Here is a 16,693-nt window from a genome sequence, read left to right as displayed (position 1 = left end):
GAGATGTAAGTGAGAGTATGGCTGAACTCAGGAAGGACGCACGAGAATTCTTGATTGCAAATAAGGAACGGGAAGAAGTGGTCTGTATGGGTATTTATACCCCAAATCGAAGAGCCATGTAGGTTTTCCTGCTCATAAATGCGAGACAAACCTCCACCATTGGATTGGTAACGCCTCGTTAGACGTGGGGAACACAGAGCCGCCTGAATTTAATGATGGGCACGTTGCACACTCCGAAACATCAGCAACACGCCTTGGGCAAATGAATAGACCCCAGCGCTGACAGGGGGCGTAAGGCTCGACTGGGCACGGAGCAGGCCCGAGGATGTCAAAATTCTTCTCCCCGCCCGAGGATGCGTGCAGCAAGATTTTGAGGGGCTATTGTGGGCCCAGAAAATCAGGTAGCCTTGGCCCGCTCCAAGCCAGGCCCAAGGGCCCGCGCCGAGGATGCATAAGGGGTCCGAGGATGAAAGCGCGAGGGCCAACCCCCGAGGAACCTATCCAAGGAGGGCCCCGTCCTCGGGCATCCGAGACCTCAAAAGAACGCGGGCACCATCCCACCAAAGGGGACTTCTTGAATATATGAGAAGGAGAGGGTCCAGTGCCACGCGTCGGTGACGGGAGCACAGCGAAGGAACAAGCCTTAGGCGAGCTGTCACCTCTGCATTGAATGCCCTCAACTAACGTCCTGGCCGCATTAATGAGGACAGGACTCCTGAACAGCGCCGCCTTGGGTGCTGCAACCCACTGGAGGAATAGGGATGCAGCTGATGGGACAGGCTCTCAAGTGATAGCCTGATTGATCGACAAATGGTGGGTTAGGATCAGTTTAGAGGGGTATATAACGTAGGGAGTCTCTCCTGAAAGGGGGAGGAAGGATCGGCATTAAGGAGTTCTGTAATGACCCATGCCCTCTGGAACCTTTGTAATGAATCTTAAAAGAAATAATAAGAACATCAAACTTCAGAAGACCAGTCCGAAGAGCATCATTGTGCATCCTAATCTATGTTCAAGTTGATAAAGTCACATGCAACCATGCAGGGCAGTTGTACCCCTTACTAAGGCCTAGTTCTTGAGCCCACACTCTATAAATTCATTGAAGGACAAGCTGGGCTGGGGTCCACTCTCTCAATCTGAAGAAGTGTCCCAAATCCGGTCCCTACATAATAATTTATTCTTCTTTTATCAGCATAAGCAATAAAATGTAAAGATAATTATATAATAAATTCTAGAGCTCAATATTGTTTTCATGTTAAACTTTGAATTTTCAAGTTTTTATAAGTTCACAATTTCGTTTTTAAAGTATTAAAATTTGTTAACTAAAATATCATATTCATATGATTTGCACTTGAGTATCCAACTACTAAAATCTTTTATGAGATTTGTAAATGGAATTTTTAATTAAAAAAATTATTCATGTGTAAATAAATCCTTAATAGAAAACTATAGTATAGCAAACATATTAATGTTATTTTTTGGGCGTGTGCCCATGAGCATTACTTATAAATTTTTTCTCCTAAATTCAAATCTTAACTCCCCACTGTGTACCACCAAGTCACACCATAATAGAATAGGTATTTTCTAGGTGTGGTCCAGCTGCCTTTAAAATAGTTGGGCCTACTTTTGTTCTTTGTATTATTTTTCATAATAAATCAAATAAATAAATAAAAAACATCGGCTAGCCCTTAGGGGATAGTAATTTGGACCACACAAACTTCTATTTAATATAATTGTAAGCCTCAACTCCTACCCTACCGGCTACCTTAGCAAAAGCTACGGTATTCTTTCTTTTTTTAGTACATAAAATTTTCAAAAAAACAAGAAAGTAAAGGGCTTGCCCGCCCCCCCCCCTCCTTTGGTTTTTAGCTCCGCCCCCCCGGCTTAAAATTCTGGGTCCATCCTTGATTGGGTTGGATAAGCTTTCTAGAGTATAGGTAAGGCAGTACTCACGCAAGGTAATTGGTAAAATAACTAGTAAACAAAATGTCCATGCAAGAAGAAAATGGCCACAGGATTTTGCCCACTAGACGCATTTAATTACGGAAAATCTTATTATACACTAGATATATTTCTTGTTGAAATTGTGTTCTAAAACATAATTTCTTAATTTGAATTGAAATCATGATTTCAATTCATATGAATAAATGATAGTGTATGAATATGTAAGGTGATAGTGGCAGTTGTAAGAAACTTTTTTAAGATAGCCACTAAAGTCGAGTAGTTAAAGAAAGTAAAATTGCTATCGCGATTGCAAAATCAAAAAAAGTATAATTGTTGCCACTGTCAAGGAGAACTTATAACTACAATATTTTTCTTGATACCATTTTTTAAGGAAAAATAAAATTAAAAATTATTTTTATTAAATAAGTTGAACAAGATACAAATTTTATTTTTTTCGTTTTATAATAGGTTTTTTATTGAATAATTTATTCACTTCTTGTTGTTTAGTCTTACCATGTGATTGTTGGGTATATTCAACTTAGCCTTAATTTAATGTAGCCTCAAATTTTTATTCCTTTGAATATGTACTGTCTTGATTTCGTTTTGATTGAATTACTTTAGCCTCGATTTTCTTTATTTAAATTCTAAATTTTAGTTACGGTTAACTTATAGTTGTCCTCAGATTACGTATACATCGTCAAACCATGGTGAAGTCCTTTAGGCATTAATGTAGATTTACGAGATTGATGTCTCTGTTAGAGGCACGCAAGATGGCCGATACTCTGTTTTGTGGTCGAAGTAAAGCCATCCAAGTATGTCGGTCTCTTTCTTATAAAATAAAATTTCAAGGACTAACATGAGCCTCACAGAACGGTCTGAATGATGAAAACTAGTTGGGATATCTGAGTACCTAAGGCTAGGTGCAAGCATTAAATTAGATAAGAGATGGTTGTAGAAGAAGACTGTAAAAGTCGGTTGAAGCAAATCTCAAATGTTTACTTATATTAATATTCTATCCATTATCATAAGCCTTTTTCAATCCATACTCTTCACAAACTGTACAAAACACCGGGGGAGAGTAATCTAAAACTGCATTCAGAAGACTATAAGGCAAAGAAGAAAACAACAAAACAGGAAAATTGAAATTCTGTTAAGCGACTTGTCTGCCTGCATCTCTAGCCTCCTCAACCTAGGGCTACTATTCCCAACCAAGTGATATGAGTTTGGATATCCATATAACCCCGCCGAGCTCCCAAACACCCTTGCACTAACCATCTCCCCAAACATTCCAACCATAGGATGGTGCAAACCTCTGAGAGTCCCACCAAGATTATGCCATGAAGATGTAGAATCCTCTTCGTGATTGCCGTATGGATGAGGATTGTGCTGTTGATTTTGATAAGGATTGCGATATGGAAGCCGCTGACCGGTGCTGTTGGCGGTCGATATGAGAGCTTGGTTACCACACGCAGCTGGTCTAGGCGGTATGTCCATACCCCTACGGGGTGCCTTTACTTCGGCTTCTGCTTCAGCTTCGTTTAGGGACTGTCCACGGCCATAGAGGGGGACCATGGCGGTGTGAGATATGTCAGCCTTACAAACTGGGCACTGTGGGTGCTCATCAGAAGCAAGGGAAGCACTCTGGACAAAGAGCCATTTGTAGATGCAGGGCCAGCAGTAGAGGTGGCCACAGTGTGTGACCACTGGCTCGTGTGCTAAGTCTAAGCAGATGTTGCAATCAAAGCAACCATTGGAATTTTCCGATACACCTTGGATTGATTTCCATTCCTGAGCAAAGTAGTGCTCAAATGCCATGGATACTTTTATTCTGTGACAGACAAAGAGGATTGAAATCAGTTAGTACTCAGAATTCCCAAATCTGAGGGTATTTAAACATCAACCTTGAGACCAATAAGAATTAAGAAACTAAACTATTTGGAAAGAGAAGCACGCAAACAATAACAACAAAATAAAAAAAAAAATCCTAAATATAAATATCTTCAATAGACTAATCAGAGTCTACTAGATGAGCATCTCCATAAGGAGATGCTTATCTAGAACTTAGATCCAAACAAAATGCACCAAACGGAAAAGGCCCCACCAAACTAAAGGAGCCAAAGCTGTCTCTATCAAACGAATGGTTCGAGCAAGAATAATGATGGAACAAAACAACAATAATGAAAAGTTAAGGTCACTTGCAAAATATGATACATGCCACTGGTTTCATAAACTTCCTTTATTTTTGGCCTTTCTATGATACATGACACTGGTTTTAGGAATTTCTTTACTTTTTGGCCTTAACTATGGCATTTAAAATGCCATTTCCAACTATTTCTCTCCGAAACCAACCCCTACTTTCCATTCTTCCATATCAGATTTACATCTATAGCAAATTATTGCACTAATTAAATATAACAAAGCATAGCTTCCAAGAACTGAACCCATCAGATGTTCAAGGAGCAGCTCATAATCTTAGAAAAACACAAGATACCTGTTGATATGTTCATTGAGAAACTCAATTTTTTAGCTTACTAATAGATCTTATATCTAAACTATTAATTACATGGCTGAATTCCAGGTCCAGTTCTTAATTTAAGGTTAAAAGATCATCTGAATAAAAACTCTGCTATGTAACAAAACAAACAACAAGAACCCTTAGGTAATAAACACCAAAAGGGTGAGCCCAGAAAGAAATAAAATAACATAAAACAATCACATGTTAATTCTAGAACCCATATATTCACAAGTTAGTGTGATGTATTTAGAATAGGAATATCATTAAGCCACTGCCAATCTCAGCTCCAATTAAAAACATTCCAACAACAAGAAGAAAAAAAAGCAACAAAATCGAAAGCAAAACCACTAAACAAGAGAACCCAAAATGGTTAGAATTGAGAAAGCATGTAAAGAAGAACAGTTGAAGAAGAAGCCAAAATTCAAAAGTGAGCTCACCAACCACAACCACCCCAAATAACATTGAAATGTAGACAACTAACTAAACTAGACGTACATAACATAACATAACCCAGACCCAAAACAGAGTAAAATTGTAAATAAATTCAAACCCAGCATGCGCTTTTCAAAAGCCATTCGGTTCTTGACGTTAGGCGATCTCAAACTCACATGAATGTCCCATTTTCTCACATTTTTCACTCAAAACAACTAAATAAATCTTGTAAGCGTTACCTCTCCGTTTGGTTCTCGAGAAAACCACAACAACAACAAAAAAAAAAGCGGAAGGAAATCATAAAGAAATATTCCCCCGTTTTCTTTCAGAGAAACCAACAAAGCCTAAATACATTTCAATTCGCTAGATCTATTCCCGTGGAATCAAGAACCTTCTAGAACCCCGAAAATAGAAAACAAACTCCACAACCGTTTTTTTTCTTTTTCTTTTTCTTTTTAGGAGAGGTCAAATACAATACAAATAGATTAAACAAAAAAAAAAAAAAAAAAAAAAAAACACGTACCAAAAAAAAGGGTAAGACAGAAATAAAGTGATAAGGATGAGAGTTTGGATCTGTGAGAGAGCTTAAAAATGGTATTCTTTCATTCAGAAAGGACTTATTAGGAGCGCGAGAGAGAGAGAGAGAGGAAAGAATGAATATTGTGGGAGAGATTAAAGGCGTTTTTGTTTTGGATGGGAATGGCTTAGCGCGTATTTCGTTTGGTTTATATAGATAGATAGATGATAGATGAGACTGGGATGATGATGTAACTCTGTAACAACTAAACATAAATGTGCTCCTCTCTCTCTCCTCCTTTTTCTTTTTTCCTTTCTCTGACGCGGCGCCCTCGCGTGCGTTACAACGCGCCCTCGACCGACTTTTCATTTAACCGAAATTTCACTAATTAAATAAAATAAAATAAATTTCAACTTATTGGATTGCTTATAATAATTGTGTTATTTACTATTAGACTAAGGTATTAAGCATTTTTTAGTATAGACAGAAATTAAATACTGAATTTCTTATTCAATCATCAAAACTTTACTAGTTAAGTTAATTGAAATTCACAAATCTTGTAGGTTCCAATCAGCTTAACTGGTAAAGTCTATGATGATTGTATAAGAGATCTAGCGTTCAATTTCTACCTACATCAAAAATTAATTTGTGTCTTGGTCTGATAATAAAAGAGTTATCATCCAGAGTGAACACCATAAGTTTAAACTCTCTCAAAAAAAATTCACAAATATTTAATATTTTATTTTACTTTAATTTAATAAAAAGTATTCATTTTTTTTTTGGTATTTACAATTTGTTTCTCAATAATTTTATATCTTTTATTTTAGTTCATGTATTTTTAAATTTGTTGTCATTTTAGTTTCTGTTGTTAATATCTCACTTTAAAAAAAAAAAAAAAGGTTTTCTAGTTTAAAAATAGAGTTTTTCCTAAGTGATATGACAACAATGACCAAAACATTAAAATTTTAAAAATATAAAAACTAAAGTAAAATATATAAAATTTTGAACACCAAATTGAAAACAAAGCCAAATATATGAACTAAATTTTTTTTTTCCAATTCAAATAAATTTTATTTTATTTCTAGATCAATTATGGAAAAGTTTAGGTACACTAGAGACCATTGGTAGAAGATTCCCTACAATAGGGTAAGGAAGCAAACTAGGATAGAAAATCCAAAAAGAAAAATACCTCACACTAACTTACCTATGTTTTCACTATTTTAGGGTTTTGCTACAATTCCTTACTTCCTCTTTATATCTAGAAGCATTGTTCATTTCCTATTTCATTTGTTTATTATTTATTATATCTTGGTAATTGTGATAAATAAAAGTTGGTATATAATTAAAAAATAAATGAAGAAATAATATTTAAATAAAATATGTTTTAGAATGGGGAATCTAATATGGGTGAAAATGAATTGTGGTTAGCTAAAATAAGAAAAGTAATTTTTTATCCTATAATAGGAAGAAAAGTTTTGGTAAGCTAATACCAATGCTTTGCAAACTTGAAAATAGCAATATATTAAATTCTCTTATTAAAGTTAAATATATAATTGCATTTAATTTAAGTGCCCTTGAAAATGACAATATATATATGTATATATATATATATATATATATTTTTTTTTTTTTGGAGAAAGACAATATTTTTTGTACTTAACTGGTCAATACATGATAATGGTGTTTGTACTTTTATTTTATTTATTTTTTAATAGATAAAATAAAATTTCAAGCTGTGAGATCTACTCCTTGATAATTACTCTTTATTATTGGAGACTCAAATTGGTCTAATAAACATTTTTGTATTTAATTGGTCAATACATGATAGCAGTGTTTGTTCTTTTTAAAAAAAATAAAATAAAATAAAATTTCAACTTATGACGTTCACTCCATTATAAATATTTTTTCTCATTAGATGAAAATACCAATTGATTTTTGGTGTAGGTGAATTTTGATTCTCAAATGTCTTTACCAGTTGAGCTAATTAAAATTCATAATAGTGTTTGTACTTAATTGGTCAATATAATCAAGTGTTTGGTTTAATTTGGAGAACCTATTCTAAGGCACCTTAAGTATTATACCTAAATGTTGTCATTTGAATAAAATCTAATAAAAAATTTAAATATTTTTTCATAACTGTTTAAGTGTATCCTAGAGAGTAAAAATGGTGGTAAATGGTAAGCAATGTGTTCATACAAAAATGATATTGTTCCAATCATAATTTTTTAGTTTTTCCATTTTTTTTAAAAAAAACATTATAAAATTTTTGTGCATTTAGCATTCCTTTTACTATTTTAAGCAATTTTTTTTTTTCTTTAATGGTATTATTTTAACATAAAATGACATGTATCATTATGCTTTTTTTTTTTTACATAGTTATGCCTGAAACAAAAATTTTGGTTGTACAATTTTGGCAATCACAAAAAAAGGGGTATATCCCTATTTTGCCCTGGGTGTTTTTCCATTTAAGGTTGTTCACGAACATACACTTCACCTCTCTTTGATAGCTAGATGTAGCCTACTTGTGGTTGGGGAAAATCTAGATGATTGAACCACTGTCTTGCATATGTCGATCAAACTAGCTTGCAAGAAAGAAGAACTAGGAGAATCTCTCCACCTAAGGAGTGCAACATGAAGCATGGGTGAGTAGCCTACCTACAAAAATTAAAAGGCAATTAAGGGAAATCCCCGATCCCCATGATGCTTACGATGTTGGCTCATGAGAACCTAAAATCCACTCTTTTGCATTTGCTTAGAGCATTATGGCTTGTTTGGAAGTTTAGAGAGAGAGGGGAGTAGAGAGGAAGAGAGTAGAGGGGAATGGTTATCCTCCACCTTGTTTGGATGTTTTTAAAATTAATAAGGAGGAAGGGAATAATTAGTCATTCCTCTTGTTTGGATGTTTTAAAAATTAGGATGGAAAGGAGAGGAAATGATTTAAATGGACAAATTTACCCCCATTGAAAATGAATTTGCAACATTGGTTTATGATTAATTTGTTAGATTAAATAATTATTTAATCAACATTCTCATTCCATCAAATACCACTAATAAAAGTATAAAACTACTATTAACTATTATAAAATAATTTTTATTACCTCAAAAAAAAATTATAATAAAAATAAAAATAAATTTTCTTTATTTATTTAAAATTCTTAAGAAGCTTCACATAGGAAGCTCAGCGCCGTGTTCAGCTCCCTCGACTCCTCCTTCTTTGACCAGGACGAGCTTTGCCACGTCATGGACGAGTTCAACTTCAACCACGACGGCTTCATTTCCCTAATCGAGTTTGTCGCCTTTTGCTACTCCAACTCTGAAGATGGCAGAGCCTTCAAGCTCCACGACGTGTTCAAGCTCTACGATCAAGACTAGAACGGCCTCTTCTCCACCTATGAGCTCCACCTCATCCTCAACCGCTTGGGCATGAAATGCTCTGTCGAAGATTGCCACCGGAGGATTCGATCCGTTGATTCTGATGGCGACAACAATGTCAACTTCGAGGAGTTCTAGAAGATGATGACCATCGCCAACACCTCGCCACTCTAGGTTTTCATTTTCTCTTTTCTGATCCATTTTCCTCTTAATTGTCAAATGCGAATGATGCAGTTGTGGTTGTTTTTCTGTACAATTAACAACGACTTCATTAATTGCTGCTTGTTTCTAGGTAAAATGTTACTTTCTCAGAGAAAATACCCTGTCAAATATTGAAGAATTTCTTTTTAAATAATCATAGGTTATTTATATAATCGGTTTGTAATTTTGTTAATTTAGAAAGGGTAAATTAGAGAATTCATTTGGTCAATAATTTATTTACTTTACTCTCCCTCCAAATCTCTCGAATTTTGGGGAACTAAAAATGAGGGGTTAGAGGTAGTTGGAACCCCGCCCCATCCTTCCTTAAAAAACTTCCAAATAAGGTAATTAAATTTACTCTACTCCCCCTCCTTTTTTTAACTTCCAAACATGTCATTGGTGGTGCTAAAAAGCCATACTGCTATTTTTAGCACCACCAATGCTAAAATGCATGCTGCAATGGTGGAGGCAAAGCTTTTTTAGCTTTAGAGCTACAGTAAACTGGTATTAATACCAATTTACTTTAGCTCAAAGGGAAGAAAAAAAAAATTATTAGTGAGTTCCTTTTTTAATTAAACATTTTCTCTCTCCCTAAACTCTTCTTTCAGACTTCTCTCCTCTTTGGCCAACCTCTCATCTTCACCTTCACCACAATATCTTCTCTCTTTTCTCTCCGGTGGTTTTGGCAATGGGTTTCGATATGTGGGTTTTTTTTTTGCTTGTATTTCTACTCATTTTTTTCTAGTTTTTTTTTTTGTTTGTTTTTCCCCCTTCTTCGCTAGTTCTTGATGGGTTTTGGTCATAGTGGTGGGGCTGTGGCTGTGCAGTGGTTTCCATGGCTTTGATGGTGGTTGTGTTTGTGTTGTGGCTGTCGAATGATATATTATTTTATTGTGTTGAATGCTAAAATAAAACCACTGATATTAGATGTTTTGTAAAGTGAGATAGTAGAATAGATGAAGTAGCTTTTTATGGTGCCAAATTGCTAAATTTTTGGCACCACCGATGCTAATGCTCTTATGAGTATCTTTACCACCTCCTTTGGAGAGTGAAAATTCCCCTCTCATAAATCAACAATGTGATGTAGCTGAAAAACTTAAGCCTCTTTTTTTTAGGTTGGTAATTTGGTATAGGTTTGTATAAATCTTACAATAATTGATATGAAAAATTTTGAATTCATTACAAATAGCCAATTAAGTAATTTATTTATTATATTGTTGATTTGACACCAATCACTTTTATTGTTCCATCAATTTCTAAGTTGTACAAAAATATTGCCTTTATTCATTAAAGATGATTTTACATATATGATACAATTGGACTCCACCATAGTCTTTCTGTTTTTTATAAAATAGTACTAATCAATCTCCTTTTTGGTTTTATTTATTTATTTATTTATATAATTTGATAATTAATTGAGAAAAAAAAATTTGAATCTTACATATCTTATTTTAAAACACCAAAAGATACCAATTAATTAAGTTACAAAACTCTTGACTAGTATCAATCAATCATATATACTAAAATTATGTTTCCTTTGTTTTGGTCCGATGAAATGTTTAATTTCAACCATTACAAAATTTTAAATTAATATCTTAAAGAGACCATAAGATGATAAGAGGAGGCAATGAGGCATTGACCACTCAGATCCAAATTTCGTATGGAAAAGTTCTTTCTTTTTCTACTTTTATTTAATTGGCCAAGATCACTTTATTTCTTTCACCAAATATTAATATTAACAATAATAGGCTACTATAGGTGCTGTCTGTTTAAAAAATCTAAACCTTCTGTAATTGGGACACTAAAGGGTATAAGCAATTTCGGTAGTAAGCAATATATATATATATATATATTTTATTAATCCCAATTAGAGAAGTCCAAATTGCCAAGCATCCATTCTCTTGACCACGGGTCTTTATGTTTTTTTTAATGAGTAATTTTAGGATTACAAATTATTTCACAATATTTTTGTCATAATTATGAGGTGACAGACTGTGAGTAGTTAACAATCACTTACACATGAACCTACCATTTTTTTTTCACCAATTATACTTTGTTACGTTAGTTGTAGTAAAAATTTGTGAAAATTTTTGTGGTACTACACTTTCCATCGATTAATAGTTCAAAATAAATTGTTTCTTCAAAATTCATTTCTAATTCTGCCTCTTCAAGTTTGGTTGTAGCTAGGGAAAGAGAAGAGAAAGGAAAAGAGGAAGAAAAGAGAGAGAGAAGAAAAGGATATAGAAAAGAAAGGATGGAAGAAAATGTGAAAATTCTATCTCTCATTTGTTTGGTTTGCATATAAAAGAGAAAGGAAAAATGCTTGCTTTTACTTTTGTGCCCTCATTAATGATTGGAAAATTCATATACTAGAATACTTGTAATTTCTTAAAAATGTTAAGAGCATATTAATCATTTACAATATAAAGTGGTGGATCCCAAGAATTTATTTCTATCCCTTCTTGCCATTTCTGCTCAAATTGGGCTGATACAAAAACAGTGAGTCCCATGGAAGAAGAATCACTCCAACTCATCAACTTTTTCTCTTGGACAATCAAACAGCTGAAATAATTTGCTATTCCCTTCTTTTCTCTTCCCTTCCCCCTTCGAAACACAGTGTAAAACATGATATGATGAAGTGTCGCATAGTGCTTCTAGAAGTAAGTAAATAAATAAATAAATAAGGGAAAGTAGAAAAGGTATTAGCTATTAAGAAGGAAAGTATGTTGTGGTGCTTCTTTTTTTTTTTTATGAGGAAGACATATATGGTCCTCCATTTATCACCGTAAGATCAAACTTTCGATTAACTTGTGATTGCATCGTCAAAGTTTGGACACAAAAAAGTAAAAGCTATAATGAAGGTGCACAGTTTAAAGAAACATAGAATAAAACTCCCTTCTAGAAGTTGCAACCAAATGGTGCAGGGTGCTTGGTCAAAAGACTCAAAACTCAAAACTAGCACAGTGATTAATGCCTCCCCCCATGGGTCCCGTCCTGCAAATCTTTTCACATGCACTCTCTGTTTCAAATTGATAAAGAAAGGCGAATGTTGGCTGAAAAACAGTTCTGGTGCGTCATGGTACGATTAAAGGGCGTAGAGTAAAGTAGTATAGTATAGTGTAGATTTGAGGTTAAAATAGATATTTGCCCTTTTCACCTAAAATATGTAGTAAAATGCACTTATTCTGAAACTATTTAGCCATATTTGTTTTAAACTTAATTTTTTAAAAATCGAGTTTCAATGAAAAACTCAATTTTTTCACTCAAAACAAGTAGCAAAATGCCTTTATTTTGAAACTATTTAGCCATATCTATTTTAAACTAAATTTTCTAAAAATCGAGTTTTAATGAAAAACTCAATTTTTAAAAAATTGAGTTATAGGCAAATAACTTTAAAAAAAAAAAAATGGAACTCAAGTTCCATATAACATTTTGCAAGTAACTCGATTTTCATTAAATCGAGTTTTTCATTGAAACTCAATATTTTTAAAATCGAGTTTCAGAACAGGGAGATTTTGTTAGATAATTTCAGAACATGGACATTTTGATACTTGTTTTGGGTGAAAGAGGAATCCAAAATTAGTTTATTTTCAGTCAATTCTACTCTACTCCTCTTCAATCTCCCTCCTTTCCCCCTCCATCCAAATGGGTCTTAGAGGTGGACTGAAAATTACCAAAATACCCCTCCAAACCTTAAAAATGACCGAAATACCCCTAAAACTTTAAACAAAAAAAAAAAACAAAAAAACAAAATACCCCCTTAAGCCTAAAAAATGACTAAAATACCCCTGAAACCTAAAAAATGACCGAAATAACCTCAAAACCTAAAAATTGACCAAAATATCCCTAAACCTAAAAATTGACTAAAATACCCTCTAAACCTAAAAAAAAATGACAAAACTAATCTCAAAACCTAAAAATTACCAAAATACCCCCCTAAACCTAAAAATGACCAAAATAACCTCGAAAACTAAAAATTACCAAAATACCCCATAAACTTAAAAAATGGCTGAAATACCACATAAGCCTAAAAAATGATCAAAATACCCCCAAAACCTAAAAATGACCAAAATAACCCTAAACCCTAAAAATTTACCAAAATACCCCTTAACCTTAAAAAACTAACCAAAATACCCTTGAAACCTAAAAATTACCAAAATACTCCCCTAAACTTAAAAATAACCAAAATACCCCATAAACCTAAAAATTAACTAAAATACCTCCTAAACCTAAAAAATGATCGAAATACCCTCAAAACCTCAAAATTAACTGAAATACCTCCAAAACCTAAAAAATGACCGAAATACCTTTGAAACCTAAAAATGACCGAAATACCTCCTAAACCTAAAAAATGACAAAAAATACTCTGAAACCTATAAAATGACAAAAATACCCCTTAAACCTATAAGACGATAAAAATACACCCTAAACCTAAAAAATGACCAAAATACCTCCTAAACCTAAAAAAATGACCGAAATACCACATAAACCTAAAAAATGATTGAAATACCCCCGAAACCTAAAAATGACCAAAATAACCCTAAAACCTAAAAATTGACCAAAATACCCCCCTAAACTTTAAAATGACCGAAATACCCCATAAACATAAAAAATGACCAAATTACCCCATAAACCTAAAAATTGACTAAAATACCCCCTAAACCTAAAAAATGATCGAAATACCCTCAAAACATAAAAATTAACCAAAATACCTCTGAAACCTAAAAAATGACCGAAATACACCTGAAACCTAGAAATGACCAAAATAACTCTTAAACCTAAAAAATGACCAAAATACTCTGAAACCTATAAAATGACAAAAATACACCTTCAACCTATAAGACAATAAAAATACACCCTAAACCTAAAAAATAACCAAAATCCCCCCTAAAACTAAAAGATGGCCAAAATACCCCCAAAAATAAAATAAAATGATCAAAATACCACCTTAAACCTAAAAAATGACTAAAATACCCCCGAAACCTAAAAAATGACGGAAATATCCCCAAAACCTAAAAATGACTAAAAGACCTCCAAAACCTAGAAAATTACCGAAATAGCTCCAAAATCTAAAAATTAATGAAACACCTAACAAACCTAAAAAATTAGTGACATTTCCTTGAAACCTACAAAATGAGTAAAATACTCTTAGAACTTTTAATTTGACGAAACTACCCTCGAAACATCCAAAATACCCCAAACCTCTATTTTGGTAATTTTAGAGGCTTCAGTTGTATTTTGTTCATCTTATAGGATTAACAGTATTTTGGTCATTTTAGATATTTTGAGGGGTATTTTGGTCATTTTAGAGATTTCTAGATATTTTTGGTAATTTTAGAGGTTTCGGGTTCTTCATGGTCATTTTAAAGGTTTTGGATGTATTTGAATCATTTTAAAAGTTTAGAGATATTTTTATCATTTTATAAGTTTGAAGGTATTTTGGTCATTTTTAAAGTTTCAAAGATATTTTGGTCATGACCACAAGTCTTTTTGTTTGTTTAATAGTTCAAAATAAATTGTTTCTTCGAATTCCATTTCTAATTCTGCCATTTCCAAATTAAGCCTGATATGTTGCAGAGTGCTTCTCGACTTTCGATTAACTTGTGATTGCATCGTCAAAGTTTGGACACAAAAAAGTAAAAGCCATACTGAAGGTGTACAGTTCAAAGAAACATAGAATGAAACCTCCCTTCTAGAAGACCCAATGGATTTGGATTGGTGGTGGGCCTGGTGGCAACGTTTTAATTGTTAAGTTGCAACCACATGGTGCAATGTCAAAATTCGAAACTGACACAGTGATTAATGCCTCCCCCCATTGGTCCCCTTCTGACTGCGAATCTGTTTTTCATGCACTTTCTGTTACAAAATTATAAATAAAGAAATAGAAAAATATATCTGAAAAACAGTTCTCATGAGTCGTGACTCGCTTATGGCCGGCCGTTGGAGATTTCGATAATAAAATTGTGGTATAAAAAGTGTAGTCGTGTTTATAGTATTTATAGGGATAAAATATAAAATTAATTCTTTAACTTTTTGTAAGTTTTATTTTAATCGTTAAACTTTACTTTCATTTATTTAAGTTTTTTAAGTTTTAGATTTATTTAATTAAAGCATTTTCATTAATTTTTGTTAAAATTTTTTGAAAAAAAATTTTGAAATTTTTTTTTCAATCATTAATTGAATTTTTTTAATTTAAAAATTTTGAAGAAAAATTTATAAAATTGAAAAATTAACCACAATATATAACAAAAATTGATAGAAAAACCTTAATTGAATAAACTTGAGAGTTAGAGGGCTGAAATGAACAAAATCAAAGTTAGAAGACTAAAATAAAATTTGAAAAAACTTAGAGGGTCAATTTTGTATTTTACCCTATTTATGAAATAAAAAATGTGTTTAGAATCATATTTTAAATAACACATTTTAGTGTGTGAAAAAAATATAATTATGTGTTTTATTTTTAAAAAGCTGACAAGCACAGTACAATTTAATATTTTTTGAGGAGAGAAAAGTCAGTTATGTGTTGTTTAATCAAGTAAACACTATGGTTTTCAAAATATTTACAAAAGTGTCATTGAGAAACATTATTTAAAAACTAAAAACTGGTAAGATGAGTTTTCTAAATTTAGTTTTTAAACACCCTAAAATGAGTAACGTAATTCAAACCTCCATTAAAAGACATTCTTACCAAACGCATTGTTTTTTTTGGGCTCACAGTTTTCGGTGTTTAAATACTAAAAAATGTTGTTCAAACACCCTAACTAAACATGCCACAAATGTCTCATAGTTCAAGAAATATTTTAAATTTTTTTGGATACTATTAAGGGTTGCATGTGCAACTCACGTGCTGCTCCTTGAGTGAGAAAATTTAAGATATAATTTTTTTTTAAGTAGTATCAAACCATGTATTTATATTTAAAATAGTCATTAACATATAGTTATCTATTTAGTATGATAGGTATTTAGTATCAAATTATACCATGTCAACGATATCAAAATCCAATAAGTGTAAGACATGTCAGCAAAAAATAACTAACCTATTAACAATTGAAAGACATGTGTTAATGAGTAGTAATTTTTGCACACATGTCTCTCATTTATTAGATTTTGATTCGGATGACGTGGTATCATTTTATATTAAATACTTTTTCATTTTGTAGAACCTATTTACTAAAGACAATATATATCTACTTACAAAAAAGTTCTACTAAGAATAATAATAAATGTCATCATTTTTCAACAATAAATAACTAAGGTTTGATAAAATATTGTCATAATATTTAAATTTTCGCAATAAATGATGACATATGCTGCAATTGAAACTCTTTATCATATTAAATACCTACAACCATTTGCAATGAATATTTTGTTATTCATACTTCCTTCTTCATAATTTTATTTTATGAGCCTAACTACGATACTTAGCTTACTTAATTTTTAATGAACACCTATTTAAGAAAGAAAACAAATAACAAAAGAACAAAATAACAAAAAACATATGTCATTGAAGTTGTTGAGGGTTCTATCCTGGGCCCTTTACTTATTGTTTGGTGGATTGGGCTTGGTTCACCGCAGCTAAATGAGGCTGATTACAAACCAAGTTGTGTGCAAGTCACATAAAGCTCCTCAAGGCAAAAATGCGATTCCTCCTAAGTAATAAAATACCATTATAAGTGTTTTAGTGTCATAAAATAACCGTTTACTCTTACGAAATA

General features: G+C 32.6%; 1 protein-coding gene across 2 annotated transcripts; it reads right to left on the bottom strand.

Annotated features, from left to right (window-relative positions):
- Nucleotides 1-2,916: 2,916 nt before the first annotated feature.
- LOC112009206 (E3 ubiquitin-protein ligase RMA1H1) lies at nucleotides 2,917-5,603 on the bottom strand. 2 transcript variants are annotated; one of them, XM_065777192.1, is made up of 2 exons: nucleotides 5,412-5,603; nucleotides 2,917-3,769 (listed from the first exon to the last, which is right to left on the bottom strand). In XM_065777192.1, the coding sequence occupies exon 2, from the start codon at nucleotides 3,754-3,756 to the stop codon at nucleotides 3,037-3,039; it is 720 nt and encodes a 239-aa protein (XP_065633264.1). In that variant the 5' UTR covers nucleotides 3,757-3,769; nucleotides 5,412-5,603; the 3' UTR covers nucleotides 2,917-3,036. The 2 variants fall into 2 exon arrangements, with proteins under 2 accessions (XP_065633264.1, XP_023897312.1); XM_024041544.2 differs by lacking the exon at nucleotides 5,412-5,603 and adding an exon at nucleotides 5,128-5,367.
- Nucleotides 5,604-16,693: the final 11,090 nt, after the last annotated feature.

The sequence above is a fragment of the Quercus suber genome, unplaced genomic scaffold (assembly GCF_002906115.3).
Source record: "Quercus suber isolate HL8 unplaced genomic scaffold, Cork oak 2.0 scaffold_150, whole genome shotgun sequence".
Classification (NCBI taxonomy): Eukaryota; Viridiplantae; Streptophyta; class Magnoliopsida; order Fagales; family Fagaceae; genus Quercus; species Quercus suber.
Note: the sequence above shows the minus strand (reverse complement) of the source record. Positions and strands in the feature narration are given on the sequence as shown.

Coding starts and splice junctions, on each gene's coding strand:
- LOC112009206 (XM_024041544.2), bottom strand. CDS start 5,189: ATGATTTCCTTCCGCTTTTTTTTTTGTTGTTGTTGTGGTTTTCTCGAG. Junction 3,770..5,127: donor CTCGAGAACCAAACGGAGAG/GTAACGCTTACA, acceptor TGTCTGTCACAG/AATAAAAGTATCCATGGCAT.